This window comes from Lytechinus variegatus, chromosome 12 (assembly GCF_018143015.1).
Source record: "Lytechinus variegatus isolate NC3 chromosome 12, Lvar_3.0, whole genome shotgun sequence".
In the NCBI taxonomy this organism is placed as follows: Eukaryota; Metazoa; Echinodermata; class Echinoidea; order Temnopleuroida; family Toxopneustidae; genus Lytechinus; species Lytechinus variegatus.
Genome location: NC_054751.1, coordinates 29,333,768 through 29,352,788, shown reverse-complemented (window position 1 = coordinate 29,352,788; position 19,021 = coordinate 29,333,768). Strand labels below are relative to the sequence as shown.

Sequence of the window (19,021 nt, the reverse complement as noted above, 5' to 3'; positions counted from 1 at the left end):
CCCCGTAGCTCCGCGCCTTCCTGCGTGTCGCGGGCGTTGTCTTCGCTCCTTTTAATTCTTTATTTCTCTTTATTCACTGACTTCTTCGTCTTTACGACTCTCGTCGTGAATTTATTTGAATTATTTTTTTCCACAGTTAGGTTCTGTAGGACGTCAGGAGTGTCGTATTTCTTGTCGTTTCAGGATCCTTTGTCTCTTGTTTCGAGTTAGTTGATTGTTCTTTTGTTTCAATCAATCCTTTGTTCTTGTGTTTAGTAATTGAATTAATTGTTTAATTAATTAATTAATTATTTAATTAATTTTGAAAAAAATTCTGACTTTGTCTTAAAAAATTTTTTTTCTTTCACAAGAATACTTTTTTTTTTCTTTTTCAGGAAGCCGCCTCCTGTCAGCGGTCGTCGCCCTTGACTCGGCTTTCCTTCCCGGGAAAACTTTTATTTGTCTTTCCCTCTTTCCTTTTCAGATCAGCTCCCGGTCTCCGGACTTATAAATTTTTTTTCTTTAACTTCTTGTTTAAAAAAAAAAAAAAGGGGGGTTCCCCCCCCCCCTTTTCCTTTTAGCTGATCCTCACCTCAAAAAAAAAAAATTATTTTATTTTTTTTGCAGGTGGACACAAAAAAAAAAAAAATTCGTGTTTTCTTCTTAGATGCTTCCTTCTTCCCTTCTTTTCAGAAATTAGCGGAAGCACCCTTTTGTTGTGGTCTTTTCTAACGGACTTCTTTAGGGACAGTGTCTTATAATAATTCTTTGATTATTACTGTTTCCTTTTGTTCTGGATTTTACCTTGTATCATCCTTGTGAGATTGTTTTTCTAACTCTCAAAAAAAGTCCGCTTTTTGAGGTCTCTTGACTTCAGGGTTGGGGTTTATTACCCCCCTACCCCCTTGCTTCTTCTCTGTTTCTTATCTTACTGCTAGATCACCCTACGGCAATAATGAGCCTTTCGGACTCTCTTCCAGAGGAGCCTCAGGCGACCGCTGTTTCGGGGTCCAACACCGGGGTCTTATTCCCTACCACAGGTAGTATTGATTGTGAGAACAGAGTCATAGCTCTCGTGAGCTCTCAAAGGGGTGGAACCGTGGACGCGCGTTCACGTGCCCCGCCTAAGGGTGGAACCGTGGATTTGCGACCACGTGCCCGCACGGTGATGGCCAAGGTTTCCGTCCCGGAACCTGAACCTTTATCGGGAGCGCCGCACTAGTACAGAAAACGGCGACTCCTCTAGGGCTGTCAGACCCACCGGCCATCGGGTCACCTAAAGTCCGGGGGGAGAGCACGGGTCTCTCCACCCGGCAAAGACCAGGCTCGATGCCGCATAAGACCCCGCAAGGGAGCAGCGGCAAAGGGCTACCAGCCCCTGGTCGGAAGAGGCACCTGAGCCCGACCGTGTCGGACTCTCAGTTTAATCTGACACCGTCAGATTCGGCCGACGCCTCCTCTCGCTCGGCTAGCTCTCCCCGTGGGAGAACTATGGAGAGGAACACAGGCGTAGCCCAGCCTCTTGTCCCTTCTTCCGCTCCGGCGCCGGAGCAACCGAAGAAGAAGAAAAAGAAGAAGAGGAGATCCACAGACGTAAGCCCCGCTCCGTCGGGCGGTCTGTCCTCTGATTCTTTTGATGGCCAGGCCTCTCAGCTTCTCAAGCTACTCCAGAGTGCCTTCAGCACTGCGGGTTATTACCCCCAGGCTCGCCTGCTTCAGCCGACGGTAATACCAACCGAGCGGATCAAGCAGACACCGGCCATCCAACACGTCGAGGTACCCCAAGCGTTTCTCACGAACCGCCGGTCCTTGAACCCATGCAGGCTTTGCCTGTGAATGCTCAGGTTCGGCCTCCTCCGGAGGTCCGTCCCCGCGAGCCCTACCATGGCACACATCGCCACTCGAGCCTCTCACGTGCGCCTGCTTCCCTCGGGGCCCCGCCCGGCGAGGAGACGTGGGTTTATTCCCCCTCTCCGGAGGCGGAACAGGCTGTTTCGGGGGACGAGTCCAATCTCGATCCACCCAGTAGCCCGGCTCCCCAGCCGTCGGCTAACACAGCCCAGGACGCCATGGAGATCCTCCACAAATATCTCCCGCATATCTACCCGGCTAACGAGCCGTCAGAAGGAGATACAGGATCTCTTTTCTTCCCGCAGCAACGGAAATACGTACGAGAGGGCGGCTGCTATGGCCAGCTCGCCCGGCTCCCAGGGAAGAAAGCCGGTATCCTTTGGCAAGGGCTTTACCTTCACAAAGGATGACACCGAGGCGTTCTTTTCCCCTAAGACGTTCTCCCCCCAGCTTGACCGCATCGGGGCACGCCTGGGGACCCGTTTCTCATCCAACCATTTTGCGTCTGTTGAGAAACCGGATGTTAAGTATGAGGCCTTGACTCGTTCAGCCCTCAGACTTACAGCCTTTCTCGGAGCCTTGCTCGGCCTTCGAGCAGTCCTCCTAATTGGAAGTAACCGCCAATGACGGTGCCCTCATTGATGAGGCACTCCTCTCATTGGTAGGCGAGCTTTGGATGCAGCTGGCCGCTGCAGCCACTACTGTATCCAACTCACGCAGAACTCGTGTCCTCAGTAGATTGGGCATTGCGCCCAAGGACCTACTTGAGTTTCTTCCTGGCGTCCCCCAATCGAACAAGCACTTGTTCGGGGGCGAGGTCGCTTCCCTGCTACAGGAAGAGATTAATGGACGCAAGCAGGCCTCTGAGCTTCTCAAGGACCTCAGAGCCTCGCGTCCGACGGCTCCACCCACGAAGAAGCCGGCCTCCAAGGCCCGTCCTTCCTCTCGTCCAGTGGTGCCCCCGTCTCAACCCCGTGCTCACGCTCCGTCGAACCGTAGAGCTCGCACTAGACCTCCAGTGAGTGCCTCACGTGGTGGTCGGGGTAGAGGCAGCCGGCTAAGCCCAAACAGTCTCTTTGACGGGTTTCCCCGAGCGCTGGGACCTGTCGGCGGGCGTCTCCGTCATTTCCTCCCTGCTTGGGACGAAATAACGGACGACGCATTCATCTTATCCGTCGTGCGAGATGGCTACTATATCGATATAGAGGCCTTCCCGCACGGCGCGATTCGATCCGCCCCTTTGACCGTCTCCCCTCTTCATCAGCGGTACATCGAATCAGAGATCGGTGCTCTGCTGGAGAAGGAGGCAATCGAGAGGGTCACAGACAGTCCTCATCTCTGTCTCTCCTCTATCTTCGTAGTCCCCAAGCGCTTGGGGAAACTCAGGATGATTCTGAACATGAAAATGATCAACGAATTCATCCAGCCAGACCATTTCAGAATGGAAACACTGGCTTCGATCCTCCCGTCTCTGAAGGCATTGGATTGGGCTGCCTCACTAGACCTCAGAGACGCCTACTTCCACATTCCCATTCATCCCGCCTCGCGGGACCTTCTGGGTTTTCGCTTCAAAGAAACAGCTTACAGATACCGGGCAATGCCTTTCGGCCTACGCCTGGCACCCAGAGTTTTCACTCGGGTGGTCACCGCAGTGGCCGCCCACCTGAGAAAACAAGGTCTAAGACTCTTCGTTTATCTCGACGACTGGTTACTGGTCGCAGACTCAGAGGCCAAACTTCTGTCCCACCTATCCCTTCTTCTGCGGGTCACCCAGAAGCTGGGATTCATAGTGAACTGGGAGAAGTCGGATCTCTTACCCTCTCGCAGTCCCACTTATTTGGGCGCGGTTCTAGACCTGCCAAACCAGATCGCCAGACCAAGCCCGGACAGAGTTCAGGCAATCGTCTCGTTAGCTCGCGCTCTCAGAGCGAGCAGCTCTGTGAAAGCTCGCACATGGTTGAGACTCCTCGGGTACATGGCAAGCCTCGTCGACATTCTTCAGGATTGTCGCCTGCTCATGAGACCCTTTCAGAGATACCTCTTGCGTTATTTCAAACCGAACGCAGACTCTCTGCTCCTCCGGATTCCCCTGTCTCGGGAAATCCGTCTCAATCTGGCCGCTTGGACACACACGTCCTTTGTAGCGAAGGGCAAGCCCTTCCGTACCCCCCTTCCATCAGCCGCTCTGACCACAGATGCGTCGCTTACGGGATGGGGCGGCCATTGTGCAGGGGAAATGGTCTCGGGTGTTTGGTCGTTCCATCACACCTTACCCCATATCAATGTGTTGGAGATGAAGGCTGTCATTCAATCCCTTCAACATTTCCAACACAGGTTAGTCGGTCGAACGGTCCTGATTCGCACAGACAACAAGTCGGTGGCGGCTTATATCAACCGCCAGGGCGGTACCCGATCGAGCTCTCTCAACGCCCTCGCTGCGGAGCTTTGGGAGTGGTGCCGCCGTGCGAAGATCGTTCCAATTGCCTCGTACATTCCAGGCAGCGACAACCTGATAGCTGATTTCTTGTCCCGGGGCCGGTGCCTACCATCCGAATGGTCGCTCCACCCGGAGATTTTCCAGTCTCTCCAAGCCCTCTGGGGGCCCCTGGAAATAGACTTGTTTGCCACGGCTCTCAACCGGAAGTTACCGACGTTCTGCTCTCGTGTCAACGAAACAGAAGCAACTTCCCTGGATGCATTCTCCATTCATTGGGGGGATCGGAGGTGTTATGCGTTCCCTCCGTTTCATCTCATACCCCAGGTATTGAGGAAAGTGAAGGAAGACCAAGCCTGGCTTCTTCTAGTGGCCCCCAATTGGCCAAGGCGGTTCTGGTTTCCACAGCTCCTAGAACTGTTGGAGGGGGACCCGTTCACTCTCCCCCTGAGGTCAGACCTAGTTTCTCAGCCTCTATCGGGGATCTTGCATCCTCGGCCAGCGGTCCTCCACTTGACCGCATGGCCGTTATCGGGCAGGACGCCAGAGCGTTAGGCCTTTCTGATCGTGCCTCTGAATTGGTGATTCAAAGTCGGAGAAACTCGACTCTTGATCTTTACAATTCTCGCTTGGGCCGATTCTCAGACTGGTGCGCCGCGCGGTCTGTTGACCCTCGCAGCGCTTCCCTCGCCTCCATTGCTGATTTCTTTGTTCACCTTTTCGACATCGGTCGTTCGCTTTCCACCATTAGAGGCTTCCGGTCGGCCATTGCCGCTTTCCATTCCGGATTCCCAGATGGTTCCAACGTCTCTAATTCCAGTCTTCTTTCTAGACTGATGAGAGCGTTTTTCTTAAAGCGACCTCCGAAGAAAAGTCTGGCTCCTTCCTGGAGCCTCCCGGCTGTGCTTAATGCCTTGGCTAAGCCTCCTTTTGAACCTCTGGCCAAGAGTTCCTTGCATGACTTGTCTATCAAGACTGCCTTTCTTATCGCTGTAACTTCCGGTCAAAGACGCAGCTCTTTTCACGCTTTGTGTATTTCTCCCGGTCACATCCGGTGGGAACGGCGTGGAGTCCGCTTGATTCCAAACCCGTCCTTCATTGCCAAGAACCAGACTGCCACCTCTGGTTCGATTGAGTTCTTCCTAGCACCCCTATCAGATCTTTCCTCAGTTTCGGAAGACAAGGTCTGGTGCCCAGTCAGGGCCTTGAAGTGGTACCTGGAAAGAACGAAGACGCTTCGCAACTCTGATCAGTTGTTTGTTACGTCACGCGAGCCGTATGCGGCAGCGTCGCGAGACACCATCTCCCGCTGGATCGTTGATGGGATCAAATCAGCTGGTGATGATGCTCTCCTTTCTGACACTAGGCCGAGAGCCCATGACACTCGAAGTATCGCCACTTCCTGGGCTCTTTTTAATGGAGTCGCCTTGGACGACATTCTAAGAGCTGCCTTTTGGCGCTCTTCTAACTCCTTTACTTCCTTTTATTTAAAGGACATTCCTTCGGGAGAGGCCTTATTTGCCTCCTCTGCTCTCAAAGCAGCGGCCCCCGTGTCTTAGTCTCCCTTTTTGCGCACTCTTTCTAGACATGCCTCCCTTCACGTCGAATCCGTGTTGGTCTAGCAAATCAAATGGGTATATCCCAGTTATTGATGTAAATTATGAAAATACTTACCATGATTTTCTTATTTACGAGATAACTGGATATACCCATTTGAACCCTCCCTCCTACCCCTCGCCTTGTGTGACAACATGTCTTACTTGCAGGCTCATGAGAGGAAATGGACGCCAAATTGCGCGATGATCTTGGGATAGTGCGTCAATAGGGAGATGCAGCGCGCGCGCAGGAAAATTGTGTACTCTATATTCGGCACGCAAGTCCATTGTAATGAACTAGCAAATCAAATGGGTATATCCAGTTATCTCGTAAATAAGAAAATCATGGTAAGTATTTTCATATTTTATGTTTTTATTTTCTATTTAACTTTTCTTTTATAGCTTTCAGATAATGATAAGTCAAAATATATGAACATTATCGAGAGGGTAGTAGTAATCTTAAAAATTTGGAGGCAATTCATAATATTGTCATAATAATTTATCTCAATCACTGCATTTTTTACTTTTCAAACTTAAAATTTCTTACGTACAGATGGGGGACAAGCTATAGATAGATAGATAGATAAATGGATTTTATTAAAAACACCATGTCTCGCAGTAAAAACTGTAATGAACATGAATTACAGATTAAAACAATTACAAGACAAAAAGCAATATAAAGTATTGACATAGGAATTTAAATTAAAATTAAGGGGTCACTCTCGCAGTGCACTTAATTTCGGCAAGGAGAAATACATATCCAGGCACCCCAAATGGGGTACCTGTGGAAAATTAACTTTTGAATACAATCATCCAAAGTGCACCACGAAAATGACCCTGTAAATACTTGACATGAAAAATATACATATATATAAAAATACTAAGTTCTTACTTCGGTAAAGTGCACCACGAAAATGACCCTGTAAATACTTGACATGAAAAAAATATATATATATAAAAATACTAAGTTCTTACTTCGGTATAACAAGGCATAAATTAAACTAGATTCGATTCATAAAAATTCATGAGTAAAGTTAAAACTATCAAAATTGTACAGAGGAAACCATTATGACTTTACACTTATTATTAATAAAATACTTTACTACTAATAAAATAGGGAAAACTAGCATTTATATAAAACAGAATATCAAATTATATGGACCCTAATTGCACTTAAAATTAGTTACACCAGTGACTAGGCTTATTTATGTGAGATAATGCACGAAGAGAGAGAGAGGGGGGGAGGAGAGAGGGGGAGAGAGAAGTATTACATATATATAAAGTCATCAAGCAATGGAAACATCTTATATAATGAATTAGTTAAAGTTATATAAGATATAATTACAATAATTAACGCCAATATTTAATTTCAAGGGTAACTTGTATTTTTTTTTATTATTGTTTAAATTTACATTCCATAAACCCAGTAGTTTTACTTTTCATTTCATTGATTTCATTGATTATATGGTAAATAAAAAAAGGGTTATAAGACCAAAGACAAACAAGGAGTAGAGGAAAAAGGAAGTGAAAGGGTAGATATATGAATTATTTTCTGAATTATGGAAATATCAAACATAAGATAAGTTTTTCATGAAAATAAAGTCCAATTTTTTTGCTCACTCGCTCCGCCCCTCTCCTGTTTGCTTTCTTCAAATTACCACAAACACCATGTTTTGCCCCTTGATTGGGCCATATTAAACGTTGGTTTAAACAATTGTCTAGTATGATTGTACATAACACGCTTATCAATCTTCACGGATTTTATACATGCTAAAGAGATATCTTTACTAAAGATTCCCTTGAGGGTAAAACAATCGCAAGAAAGAATCGTTAAGCGTACTCACGATTAAATACTGCCATACGACCTAAGCCACCACAATTCTCATACGTGGATCCATCACATATAAAATTACAGTCATCATCTCGAGCACGTCTGGTAAAGTTCGGTGAAGCATTTCCACAATAACATTCATAGGAAATCGCCACTCCCACGAATGCCATATCTTCATCCAATCGACAGAAATCTAAGCATTTAGCAATAGTAAGTCCAATGAATGATAGGTTCCGTCTACCCTTTAATACTCGGTCATTTGCCTGGTCGATGAAGCAGCCCAAGTAATTGTTTTCTGTTTATCGAGAAAATATGATGTGAATATGAAATTTGTAAATAACACCTTTCAATATATAACGACACATTCTAAATCAGAATAATAATCTCTGTATCTAAGACCACATAACTCATTGATTTTCGTTGTTATAAATGCTTTAATGAACTAAATGTATTTAGCAGAAAAGAAACCCAAAGTATAGTTCTAAACGTTAGAAAAGTACGATATGATAAATCAAAGTTAATTACTACTTCCGCTTTAATATCTGTAGCTAATTAATATGTTGCATCCCCGACCCCGATACCCACGATTTTGAAAAGAAGAAAATACTTGCCGTAACAGACAACTCCTCCTGGGGTGTCTGAATAGCATCCCGCCATGAGAGAACAGTTGGATAAACTTGGCCTGTCTATTCGAAATATAAACAAAAGTTACTTGTATAGGTCTAAAAGGGACTCTACTGTTGGATATCAATGCATGACTTGAATTCACTTCCAGTTTACATTTACAAAATGATATGTTTCAAGCATGTTTTTTCTTGCCTTGGGGGAATTGTTGCTAATGTACATGTAATATTAAAAGTAGGAAATTGCAATGATTATAGCTTATGGAGTAAGAACACGACCTCATACTCATATTTTGTTTGGGAAAATAATTTTCTGAAAATACTTGACGTATTTGATCCCAACCTCGGTTGCGCTGTGTACATGATGTACCAATTAAGAAAAAAAAAACATGTCCTTGTATCATAATATAATAGATATTACCAAATCCATTCGTACTGCCCAAGACAAAATTCATTCCACTTGCCATTCGTCAGAAAAGGCTTTCGGGTAAATATATTTGTTTATAATTATAGAGGGCCACGATTTATAGCTGCCTTCCGAATTCAAGCAAGTGTTAGACAGAGTTACTAAACAAATACCTGCTGGTTGTGTCTTGTAGTTTAATATTGATATTTTTTCATGATGATCATCAATACAAGAATGGAGCTCTCCTATCTTTCGTATTTTTCTTTCTTTTCTTCGATCAATATGTTGGTTTCAAAATAATAATAATATAGTTTGTCTGATGTGGCTAGTACTGTTTTCTACAGCTTTCCTTAAATGCACACTTTGCTATTCCAACTTTTATATAAATTAGGCCTCTCATATGAAATGATCATTCTTGAAGGATGGATTAAAAATGAGTTTCATGTTGCTCAAATTGTAACACGCATTTATAGAAGTGGTAACATAAACAATTTCAACAATGTCATCATTTACCTCCACTGCACATGATTTGAGAAGTAGGTGGGCCATAATCTCCAAACGGTGAGTTACGAATCACCCGATTAGCAGCTGGAAAACCAAGATGTCTGCAGGTCGCATCGCCTTCATGTCTATTTGAGTGATATTGTCCACATGATGTATTCCATGTTTGACAGTCTTCTGTGTACAAAATTGTCCCTTCATTTGGCTTGGTACCGTTCACTAGCCGAACATCTATGGCAGAAAGACAAATGTTAAATTTATATCATTTCTGCAAATGGGAAATAAGTCATTGTAATTTCATGTTGGTAAATTAGTCATATGTCAGTATTGAAAGCTTAAAGTTTCCAACATTTTCCGTATTTTAAGAAGTGTTAAAACAGCAAAATCTTAAAATAGCTTTAAAAACGGACATTCTGAAGCTTTTCGAAATGCAATTATCGGAGTAAAATCGCATGAATGACTAAAACGCAAGAGCAAAATAGTCCAGGATAGAAGAGACATAACCTTGTTTTTCATATATATATATTTTTTTAATGGTTTCTTGTCAATTCGAAGGTGCTGATGACAAATCTAAATGATGCCACTCGCGTAACCGCTTTACGTCAAACCCACGTTTGGAGAAAGACCGCAGTTCAGATCGCAAACTGCGGTTTTATACCCCCTTATACGTTTGGAAATTTAAAAAATCATTTCCAAGCGCTGATCAACCTTGCTTGGCCAGGTAATAACTGCTGTCTCAATTTCACCTCCACAAGCCAGTATATGAGCGTTGAGCCAAGGACGAAATGATAAACAACAGCTGTGCTATTACGTAAGACTTCTCTGCCTGTCGTAGGACCTTCGGAATGAAATTATTCGATACTTAATCACGTTTTCAAAGGCATATTGTATTCAGAAATCCAATGTCAGTCCATTTTCAATTTTGAACGAAGAAAATCGACCTAGAAATAAGGAAAGTAAGGGAATAAAAATTACGACATGGTTTGCAGGGATGCCACCAGAACTACACACATTGCCATCCATCGTGTGTGGTTACTTGCTGTGACTGTATATGCCGGGCTGTTGTGTTCTCTTCTGACCGAGGTGTTTTGATACTTAAATTACTTGCTTGGGCCAGTGAGGGTTTGTCGTACTTGGAGAAGAGAAATGATGAAGAGGGAAACAGGGGTATAGTGTTCTCAAATGGAGGTTTTCGTCATCATATGGAGCATTTTTCGCAAATTGGCAAAATCCAATATGGCCTCCAAAATATGCAAATTACCCATGAAAATCATAAAATTGTCCGCACATTGGCTATGAAATGCATAAAATTGTGTGGCAGGAGTGAAATACTCTCTGAAAAAATAACTTTTGACATAATATTTATTTTCCTGATATTCAAAATGGCCGCCATAGGCCATTGTATACTCTATTATGTACAATATGAATAGGGAAAACTTATTTTCACAAATATGAGCACTAAACTGCAAAAAAATCGCGATGTGTGAACGAAGTAAAGTATGCAAATCATCATTACTAACGAGATATATAATTTATTATGTCATAATAGGGAACATTGCTGTATTTTGATACCTAAAGTAACCGGCACAGGCCCAAACAGTGTTGCGTACAATGGCAATGGGGGCCAAAAAAAATCACAAGAGTGATCACTAAAATGCTTGATATTATGAAGATTAAACGAGTGGAATACTGACTAATAGCATAATTGTTAACGAAATACATTATTGATATGCCATGTATGTGATGAATGTTGTATTTTGATTTTCAAAATGGATGCCAAAGACCCTAAATGTATTATGCACAATGAGATATGTGGGAAAAGAAATCACAAGAGAGAGCACTAAAATGCATATGTGATAAATTAATTGGATACTGTCTAAAAACGTATATTCTAACGAAATATATCATTCAGGTTTCCAGTTTGTGTTAAATACTGTATTTTGACTTTCAAAATGGCCGCCATGTATTGTGTATAATGCAAAGAGGGAAACCAATATTCACAGGAGTGAGCACCATAAATGCATGTAATAGTGATCTATGAGTAAAGTAATGTCGGAAAGCATAATTTCTATTAAGATACATGTACATCATTTATTTTGCCAGTTAGGTGATAAATACCGTTATTTCGAATTCAAAATGTCCGCTACAGGCCCTTATACGGTATTGTGCACAATATGAATGGGAACGAATCATTTCAACAAAATTTGGCTTTGCTTGGCCAAATGGTGATGTATGAGTGGAATATTGTCTGAAAACGTGATTTATAACAAAATATATCATATCTTATGTAATTTAGGTGATAAATACTGTATTTCAACATTCAAAATGGCTGCCATATGCCCTATTTGTGAACATTTTGTCTCCACCCAAATTGTATATTATACGATAAGTGCCTATGGTGGCCATTTTCAATTCATCACCTTAATTACACAGCATCATGTTATATCTCTAATAGTTCACCCTTACATCACAATTCACAATTATATGCAATATTTAGAGACAACTTTCAAGCAAAGCCAAATTCTGCCAAAATTACATGTCCCATGTTACAATGTACACGATACTTTTAAGACCTATGGCAGTCATTTTGGATTTCAAAGTAAAGCATTTATTACGTACTACACCATGTCCACGACCAATATGTGATGTATGTTTAAGACAATATCTTTACTCATACATTACAGTTATATGCATTTTGTGATTCTCACTCTTGTGAAAATTAGTATCCCTGTTCGCACGTTAAATAATTTATTTAGGGCTTGTAGAGGTTATTTTGAATGTCTAAATACAGTATTTATCATCTATATTAAAGAAGAAATGAGATAATTAAAAATGTTTTCGAATAACGTTTTACTCATACAACAGGTTTATATGGATGTCATAGTCAAGCAAATTCTTACAAAATTATATGTCCCAATTCACGTTGTAGATAATACTGTTGGGGCCTATAGGGGCCATTTTGAATTTCGTAATACAGTTGCATGACGAAAAAAAAATGATGTGTCTTGCTATAAAACATGTTGTCAGACAATATTTTACTCGAAAATCACAATTACATGCATTTCACGTTTCTTACTCATGTGAGAATTAGTTTATCCATTCGCATTGTACATGATGAATATAGGAACTATGGCGACCATTTTGAATTCAAATTGCAGGATTTATTACATAAATGGCATATTAACAATTGTGTTATTCCACTTTTCCAGTATTCCACTCGTTTATCTTAATAATATGCATTTTAGTACTCAATCTTGTCATTTTTGGGCCCCGGCCATTGTCATTGTACGTAATACTCTTTGGGCCAGTGGAAGCTAGTGTAGTTATAAAAATACAACAATTTTCCCATATATGACATAATAAATGATATATCTCGTTAGTAATGATGATTTGCATATATTAATTCGTTCATACATCGCGTTTTTTACCGTTTAGTGCTCATTTTGTGAAAATTAGTTTCCCCTATTCATATTGTACATAAAAGTGTACAATGGCCTATGGCGGCCATTTTGAATATCAGGAAAATCAATATTTTGTCAAAAATTATTTTTTAAGATTGTATTTCACTCCTGCCACACAATTTCATGCATTTCGCAGCCAATTTGCGGACAATTTTATGATTTTCATGGGTAATTTGTTTATTTTTGCGGCCATATTAGATTTTGCCAATTCGCGGAAAATGCTCAAGGTTACACGAGCGGCATCATCCAGATTCGTACTCCGCACCCTCGAAATTGACAAGACACCATAAAAAAATATTGTATATATAAAAAACTAGGTTTGTTCAATTTTCTGTGGGGCCTATTCTGGACTAAAACAATATATAACAGAACCGAAACTAGACAATTGACGCTAAATGGCGAGCCGTGATTGGCTGTCAAGTAAACAAGTTAGGCTTGTGCCGCCTGAAGGAGTTCGTAAGAACCCTTGCGTTATTTCAGTCGCTTGCTTCAATATACGGCTGGTACCAGAGATTTATTCAAGATTTATCATATCTTAATCACAAAGACAATAGAAAAATGACCTACCATCGTAAAGTTGAGAATCTCCTCTTTCATCTGAAATTACTTAGATTATTCCTCGTTTACGCATGAGTGAGCTAAACAATTTGAAGAAAGGATACTAAAAACTCCTTTGGCGGGGGCTATCTGATTTTCAAAAGGAAAATCACATGCCTAAAAGGATCAATATCTGCTCGTTCATTTGATAATTTAATCACAGAAAATGGCCAAGAAGTAAAAAGTTTCCCTCGAATGCTTGTATTTTCATAATTTTATGAAATAAACGTGTTTTCACCGGTTTCCCCACAGAAGACTTTAATGCATGGCTGATCGTCAACAAAACGGAGTGTCGAGTGAGTCTAGACGCTAGCCTGTAAAACCTCTTTATTTTATGAAATTGTGAAAATTCAAGACTTATTTAAAATAACCAGTACTTTTTTTATCTTTCAACAATTTTCTGTTATTGAGGTATCAAATTAAGAGCAGATATTGAACCTTTTTTTAATCTGGTTTTCTTTTTTAAACTAGATAGCCCGCCAAGTGACTTTTTTGTATTCCCTATTCAAATTATTTTTGCTCAATTATGCGTGAATGAGAAATAATGTAAATGATTTTAAATGAAAGAGGAGATTCTAAGCTTTACAATGATAGGTCATTTGTCTATTGTATATGTGATTACGTTATGATCAATCATCGATAAATCTCGGTTTCGATTTTTGTGGGACATACTGCATATTGTTTTGCTCTAGAGTTTAAGTCATTCATGCGATTTTACTCGGATGAGTGCATGTCGAAAAGCTTCAGTATCTTCGGTTTTTAAAGCTATTTTACGATTTTTCGTATATTCCTCCAAGCATTGATCACAATGCATATTCAATCGTGAAAATCAAGCGTACGATCAATCGCTAATCTTTTTGTTTGGGACCCATATTAGATTATACAAATTAAAGCTTGAAACTTCACCAAATATGATACCAACAGTGTGACCAATAAGAAAGGAAGTTCATTGGTCTGTTGGTGTAACCATGGACCAAATGGTTACGCAACGGCACAATTTGAAATAGCTACCGATGAGTTGATCATCATCTCTTCAATGTAACGCCCACAAACTGACGTCATCTTCCTTGACTTCCAGAAAGCGTTTGATCGCTTACTGTTACGATACGTCAACAAATAACACTGAAATTTTAGTTTTAAATTTGATTTCCTTTTCTTTATTACAGATATACAACAAAAACAAACAATGATCTTACATCTCTTGAAGTGTCAGTTTTGATTATAATCCAAATGATGGTATCCATGTTGGCTGACAAAGGTTTCTTAATTTAATGTCCACAAAGCTGGCGATGATGACATTGATGTTGAAACACGATTAATTTAATAAGAGTCACTGTAATGCTGTAACGAGTTGAATTGTATGTGAAGACGATGATGATGATGGTTAACAGTCAACTTCAGCAATCCGTGGGTTGAAAAGCGCTCATTAGAACAGGTTGATGATCTCGATAACTGAGAATTCCTCTTTCAAAATAACTGCAAACAGATCATTTAAGGTGTGCAAATAATTCCACCGAAGATGAATGTTGTATTCCATTTGGAAATAAACAATGCTCTGACATAAAATCTGAGTTCTGATCTGATGTGGTGATGTCCTTGAAGAAACCGTCAGCTTATATACATACATATTCACTATTCTGGAAGCTTCTAGTATTGTCTTTACAAAGAACACTATCCTTCTTTCTAGAATAGACCTTCTGGAAGACTCTTGATGACCTCAGTGAAATTAACATTGTTAACAACATAGCTAATCCTATTGTCTTTTTCACTGCAGGCGGGATCTATTGTCTATCTTGGGACATTCCAGAAATAACGATTATACTCCTTCTCATTAAATATGCATGCCAAACTTTGCTTTGCTTAGGCATTTTTGAATATGCTTATATCATTATATGCGATGAATAAAGAGGAAATGACTAAATAAATGAATGTAATCGCTCTTACAATTCTGCTTATATATAAAACACTACCAACACCTTTATCAACACCTTAAATCCAAACTCGAACATTACAGAATCGGAGAAGACATTCCCAAATGGACCATGTCACTGTAAGCAAATGGTGTCCAAATTAGTGTTTGTTCAGTGCGGATGTGTGTTAGTTTAGGAGCAGGCCCGCAAGGTTCGGTCATCGGCCCAATGCCTTTCCTGCTTTACATCAATGAAATCACAGTAAATATTAAGTCCTCATTACGTTTATTTGAAGATTGATTCTCCTCCTGCTGTTCGTGTACTTAGGATGATGTTTGTGTATAATGGTAGAAACAAGAAGCATCCCATAACACAGGACAATATCCTACGTAATGAGCCAATTCATTGTGTACTCCAGTATGGGAACGACGACGTCTCCCCCCCCCCCCCCTCTCTCTCTCTTTACAGGTATATTCTTACCGGGATTATCACCACGGTCATCCAATTCTAAACGCGCATAAAATGCAATTTCTCAACTCCCTAGAAAGCGTTTCATTAAGTTTTCACACTCAATAAACCCAATGACCCAATAAACTTAGCAAAAAATACTCACCAATTATCCCTTCATGTCCTCTGATGAAAGAAAACACGGCCAAGATCAGACATCCGAGAGTCAGGATCGCCATATTATTGAATTCGTGGATATCAGGTTATTTTGGCATTCCCATACGTCATATTTGTTTACTGTGGATGAACACTTACAATCCTAGCTGGAGCCTGTTTCATATAAACGAGACTATGGTAACGTTGAAATTTTGAGCTACCCAAAACATTGATTTTAATGGCTACAGAGCCTTGTTACCATGGTAGTTGCGTAATTGAAAAAGTTACCACAACAAGCCCCTCTCACATCAGACTATGCCGCAGTCTTGATTTTTCGTTAAGTTTCTTCCTGTTTGTATCCATATCGTATCCTTACCCCGGAATAGCAGGTACTGTAATTTGTTCATTCAACTCCATGGTGAAGGCATGTTGAATCTTTGAATAACTCTGGTGTGTTCTATGTGAATCACATCAACCGTAATATCATATTCATTCGTTGAGTCCACAGGTCATGTTACAATGACACGACACCAGGGAAATAGCACAAACATACACACAGCGCAAATGGCCTTAAACATATTCATATTTCGTGAGAAGGGAGCAAAATAAACCATTATGGCGAGAGAATAAGAGAGAATAGAGAATAGCTAGAAAGTCATACTTTTATATCAGGCAATATTGCATGATGTTCTTAGCCTACTTACACAAACAAATAATAATGATGGAAATAATTTCGTAACTTCTTGTTTCAACAGTTAAATAATGTTCTTGTCGTCTTCTGGAGAAAAACAATTTCAAGCGTTCATATATCAATATCTTTTTAAACAGATGAGGAAAATGGGAAAAGAGAAACAAAGAGGAAGACATGAGAGTGTCAAAAGGAGAGATCTTGATCGTATGTTTCTATACCCCAATAAATAACTTGATGTCACATTCATATGCTACATTTATACAGGCGGAACAGACAAAAGCTGATACGTCAAACAAACATTTCATACGTGATTTTTTTTTCAATATTATGTTCAAGGAGAGCTTGCAGCATCTGAACAATAACCTTAATGAAATGAAATGTCACCTGGCTGGCATTCTGTGAGGAGAGCCAATGCGCTCCGCTGATTTTTTTTTTCCAAATGTGGTTTTCCGCTCGAATCATCATCTCACGCATTACTTCTATTGTTTCCATCCACGTGGTACAGTGGATTCGTCTTCTTGTTTGGTTATGGATTAGAAAACCGTGGGTCGTTAAGATTTCGAGGCAATTCATGTTCAACTATATCAGTTCATTAACTATATATAGCGGACATAAGAAAATACAAATACAAAAATCTTAAGCGATAAACATTTTAACTTGATTAACAAGTAGGTTATTACACATGTAGAATAGGATACTGAAATGCTTTATTTTCTTCATGAAACCCCTTTTTAAAAGTTATTTCTTAAATAAGTCAAGTTTCGAATCATGTATAAGAGCAACTAAATACGCAAATATTTTTCATGAATATCTATATAACTGTTAGCTTCCTTATTTTATAAAATTAATTTGATAAACAAAACCTTAATTGCTAACTAAACCTAATTTGTCAGGATACATCTCTTGCGCTGTCAAATTTTGATGACTTGGATTGTTATCTGAAAAACAAACAGACACGTTTTGAAAATACCACATCACAACCCGATTAGAGTAAATTTAAGTTTAATTTAATTCGATTTAGATATCTTTAAATGAATATGGAACGACACCAAAAACCCCCGATAGATACGCCGTCATACCATTCTACCATCGAGCCATTGTTGCATCAGTTTTCGTCTTGCTGTCATTTGTTTGGTAATGGTTTGGTCATCATCGCTTCTGTAATCATAATCAAAAAGCCTCAAACAATCACCAACATGGTGGTCAATCTCGCATTAGCTGATATGTCCATGTGTATTTGCCTGATATTCTATACGCACGGTGTCCTCAGTCAAACCGGAAGTTATCCGCTTCCTGAAATCATTTGCGAAACGGTGGCAGGAGTGGGATACGTTGCCGTGCGCTGTAGTGCTATCTTACCCTCATTGTAATTTCCGTTGGTATGTCATTGAAGTGTAAAATGCATGCATTAAGGTTCAATTTAGTATTAAACTCGTAAAGTTAATCCTGTTTACTTTCTATTTTGTTTTCAATTATATATATATCCAATTATACACACCCACTCGTAATCTTCGTTCAATCACTGACACATGCAGACTTTGCATTCCCTTGTCAAAACTCTCCTCTGCCGAAAAACGGTTTGCCGTAGCAGCTGCCAAGACTTGGAATGCTATCCCTCTTTCAATAAGAAATGTTTCCAGTGTTCTTGGCTTCAAATCATCCCTTAAGACATACCTTTTTCCTCAATAATTAATATTTTCCTTTTTATCTTGAATATTGTATAGTAATCATTGCAAATATTAAATGTTTCCTACTTTTGTACGCGCTATGGTACTTTTTGTTTTTAGCACCTCTAAATACCCATTATTATTATTATTATACAATTGAAACTGTCGATAACTGTGCAAAAAATAAAATAAATGAAACTGAAAGAGGTGCATGTTATTTAAAAAAACTATATCGTGTAAATGGAAGGTGAAATTAGAGAGATTGAAAGGCTGAAGAAAAAACGGAAAACGAAAATAGGAATAAGATAAGGTAAAAGATAAGAGAAAGAAAGCGTTCCCGTTGAAAGGACAATAAAAATATAAAAGGATGAGGAAATTTGAATTTAAAAGTTAAATAAGACTGAAAAGAGAGAAAGGCGTGCGTTTGGGGGAAGCGGGGCGGAAGTGCGGTCGCGCACCATTGGATAATAAGGAAGTAATTGTGTGTGAGGCATGGCGTATGTGTGCGAGCGGGGTAACTTCATCGCCCTATTCTCCATCCTTTTCTTCTGCTCCTTCTTTTACGACTTTTTCCTTGTCTTCCTCCTCCTCCTTCACTTCTTCCCTTTTCTACTCCCTCCCACTCCCTTCTTATCATTATTACTATTCCTTTTTTTCTTCTTCCTCTCCTTATTCTTCTTCTGCTTCCCCTCCAGCTCCTTCTTCATCATCACAAATTTTGTATCTTACTCATTCTTCTCTTTGTCCGATAATCTTTTCTATTTTCTTACCTCGGTTCTTTAAACCCCAATGTTTTATTTTTATCTCTTCTTTTCTCCACTCTCCACACGTTTTCTTTGCTATTCGCAAGTTAAAATCTTTGTTTTTAATCC

General features: G+C 40.4%; 2 protein-coding genes across 2 annotated transcripts; both read left to right on the top strand.

The window, feature by feature from the left end:
* Positions 1 to 1,308: 1,308 nt before the first annotated feature.
* Positions 1,309 to 2,240, top strand: LOC121425367 (predicted GPI-anchored protein 58). Its single transcript, XM_041621394.1, has 2 exons — positions 1,309 to 1,459; positions 1,624 to 2,240. The coding sequence occupies exons 1-2, from the start codon at positions 1,309 to 1,311 to the stop codon at positions 2,238 to 2,240; spliced, it is 768 nt and encodes a 255-aa protein (XP_041477328.1).
* Positions 2,241 to 2,506: 266 nt separating this feature from the next.
* LOC121425366 lies at positions 2,507 to 5,823 on the top strand. The gene is made up of 2 exons (XM_041621393.1): positions 2,507 to 4,556; positions 4,592 to 5,823. Exons 1-2 carry the CDS (start codon positions 2,507 to 2,509, stop codon positions 5,821 to 5,823), a joined length of 3,282 nt encoding a protein of 1,093 aa, XP_041477327.1.
* The last annotated feature ends 13,198 nt before the right edge of the window (positions 5,824 to 19,021 follow it).

Excerpts from the sequence above, each read along its gene's own strand:
- LOC121425367 (XM_041621394.1), top strand. The coding sequence starts at position 1,309 with ATGCCGCATAAGACCCCGCAAGGGAGCAGCGGCAAAGGGCTACCAGCC. Across the intron at positions 1,460-1,623 it reads TCGCTCGGCTAGCTCTCCCC|GCCTCTCAGCTTCTCAAGCT; the intron begins GTGGGAGAACTA and ends TTTGATGGCCAG.
- LOC121425366 (XM_041621393.1), top strand. The coding sequence starts at position 2,507 with ATGCAGCTGGCCGCTGCAGCCACTACTGTATCCAACTCACGCAGAACT. Across the intron at positions 4,557-4,591 it reads TCATTGGGGGGATCGGAGGT|GTATTGAGGAAAGTGAAGGA; the intron begins GTTATGCGTTCC and ends CTCATACCCCAG.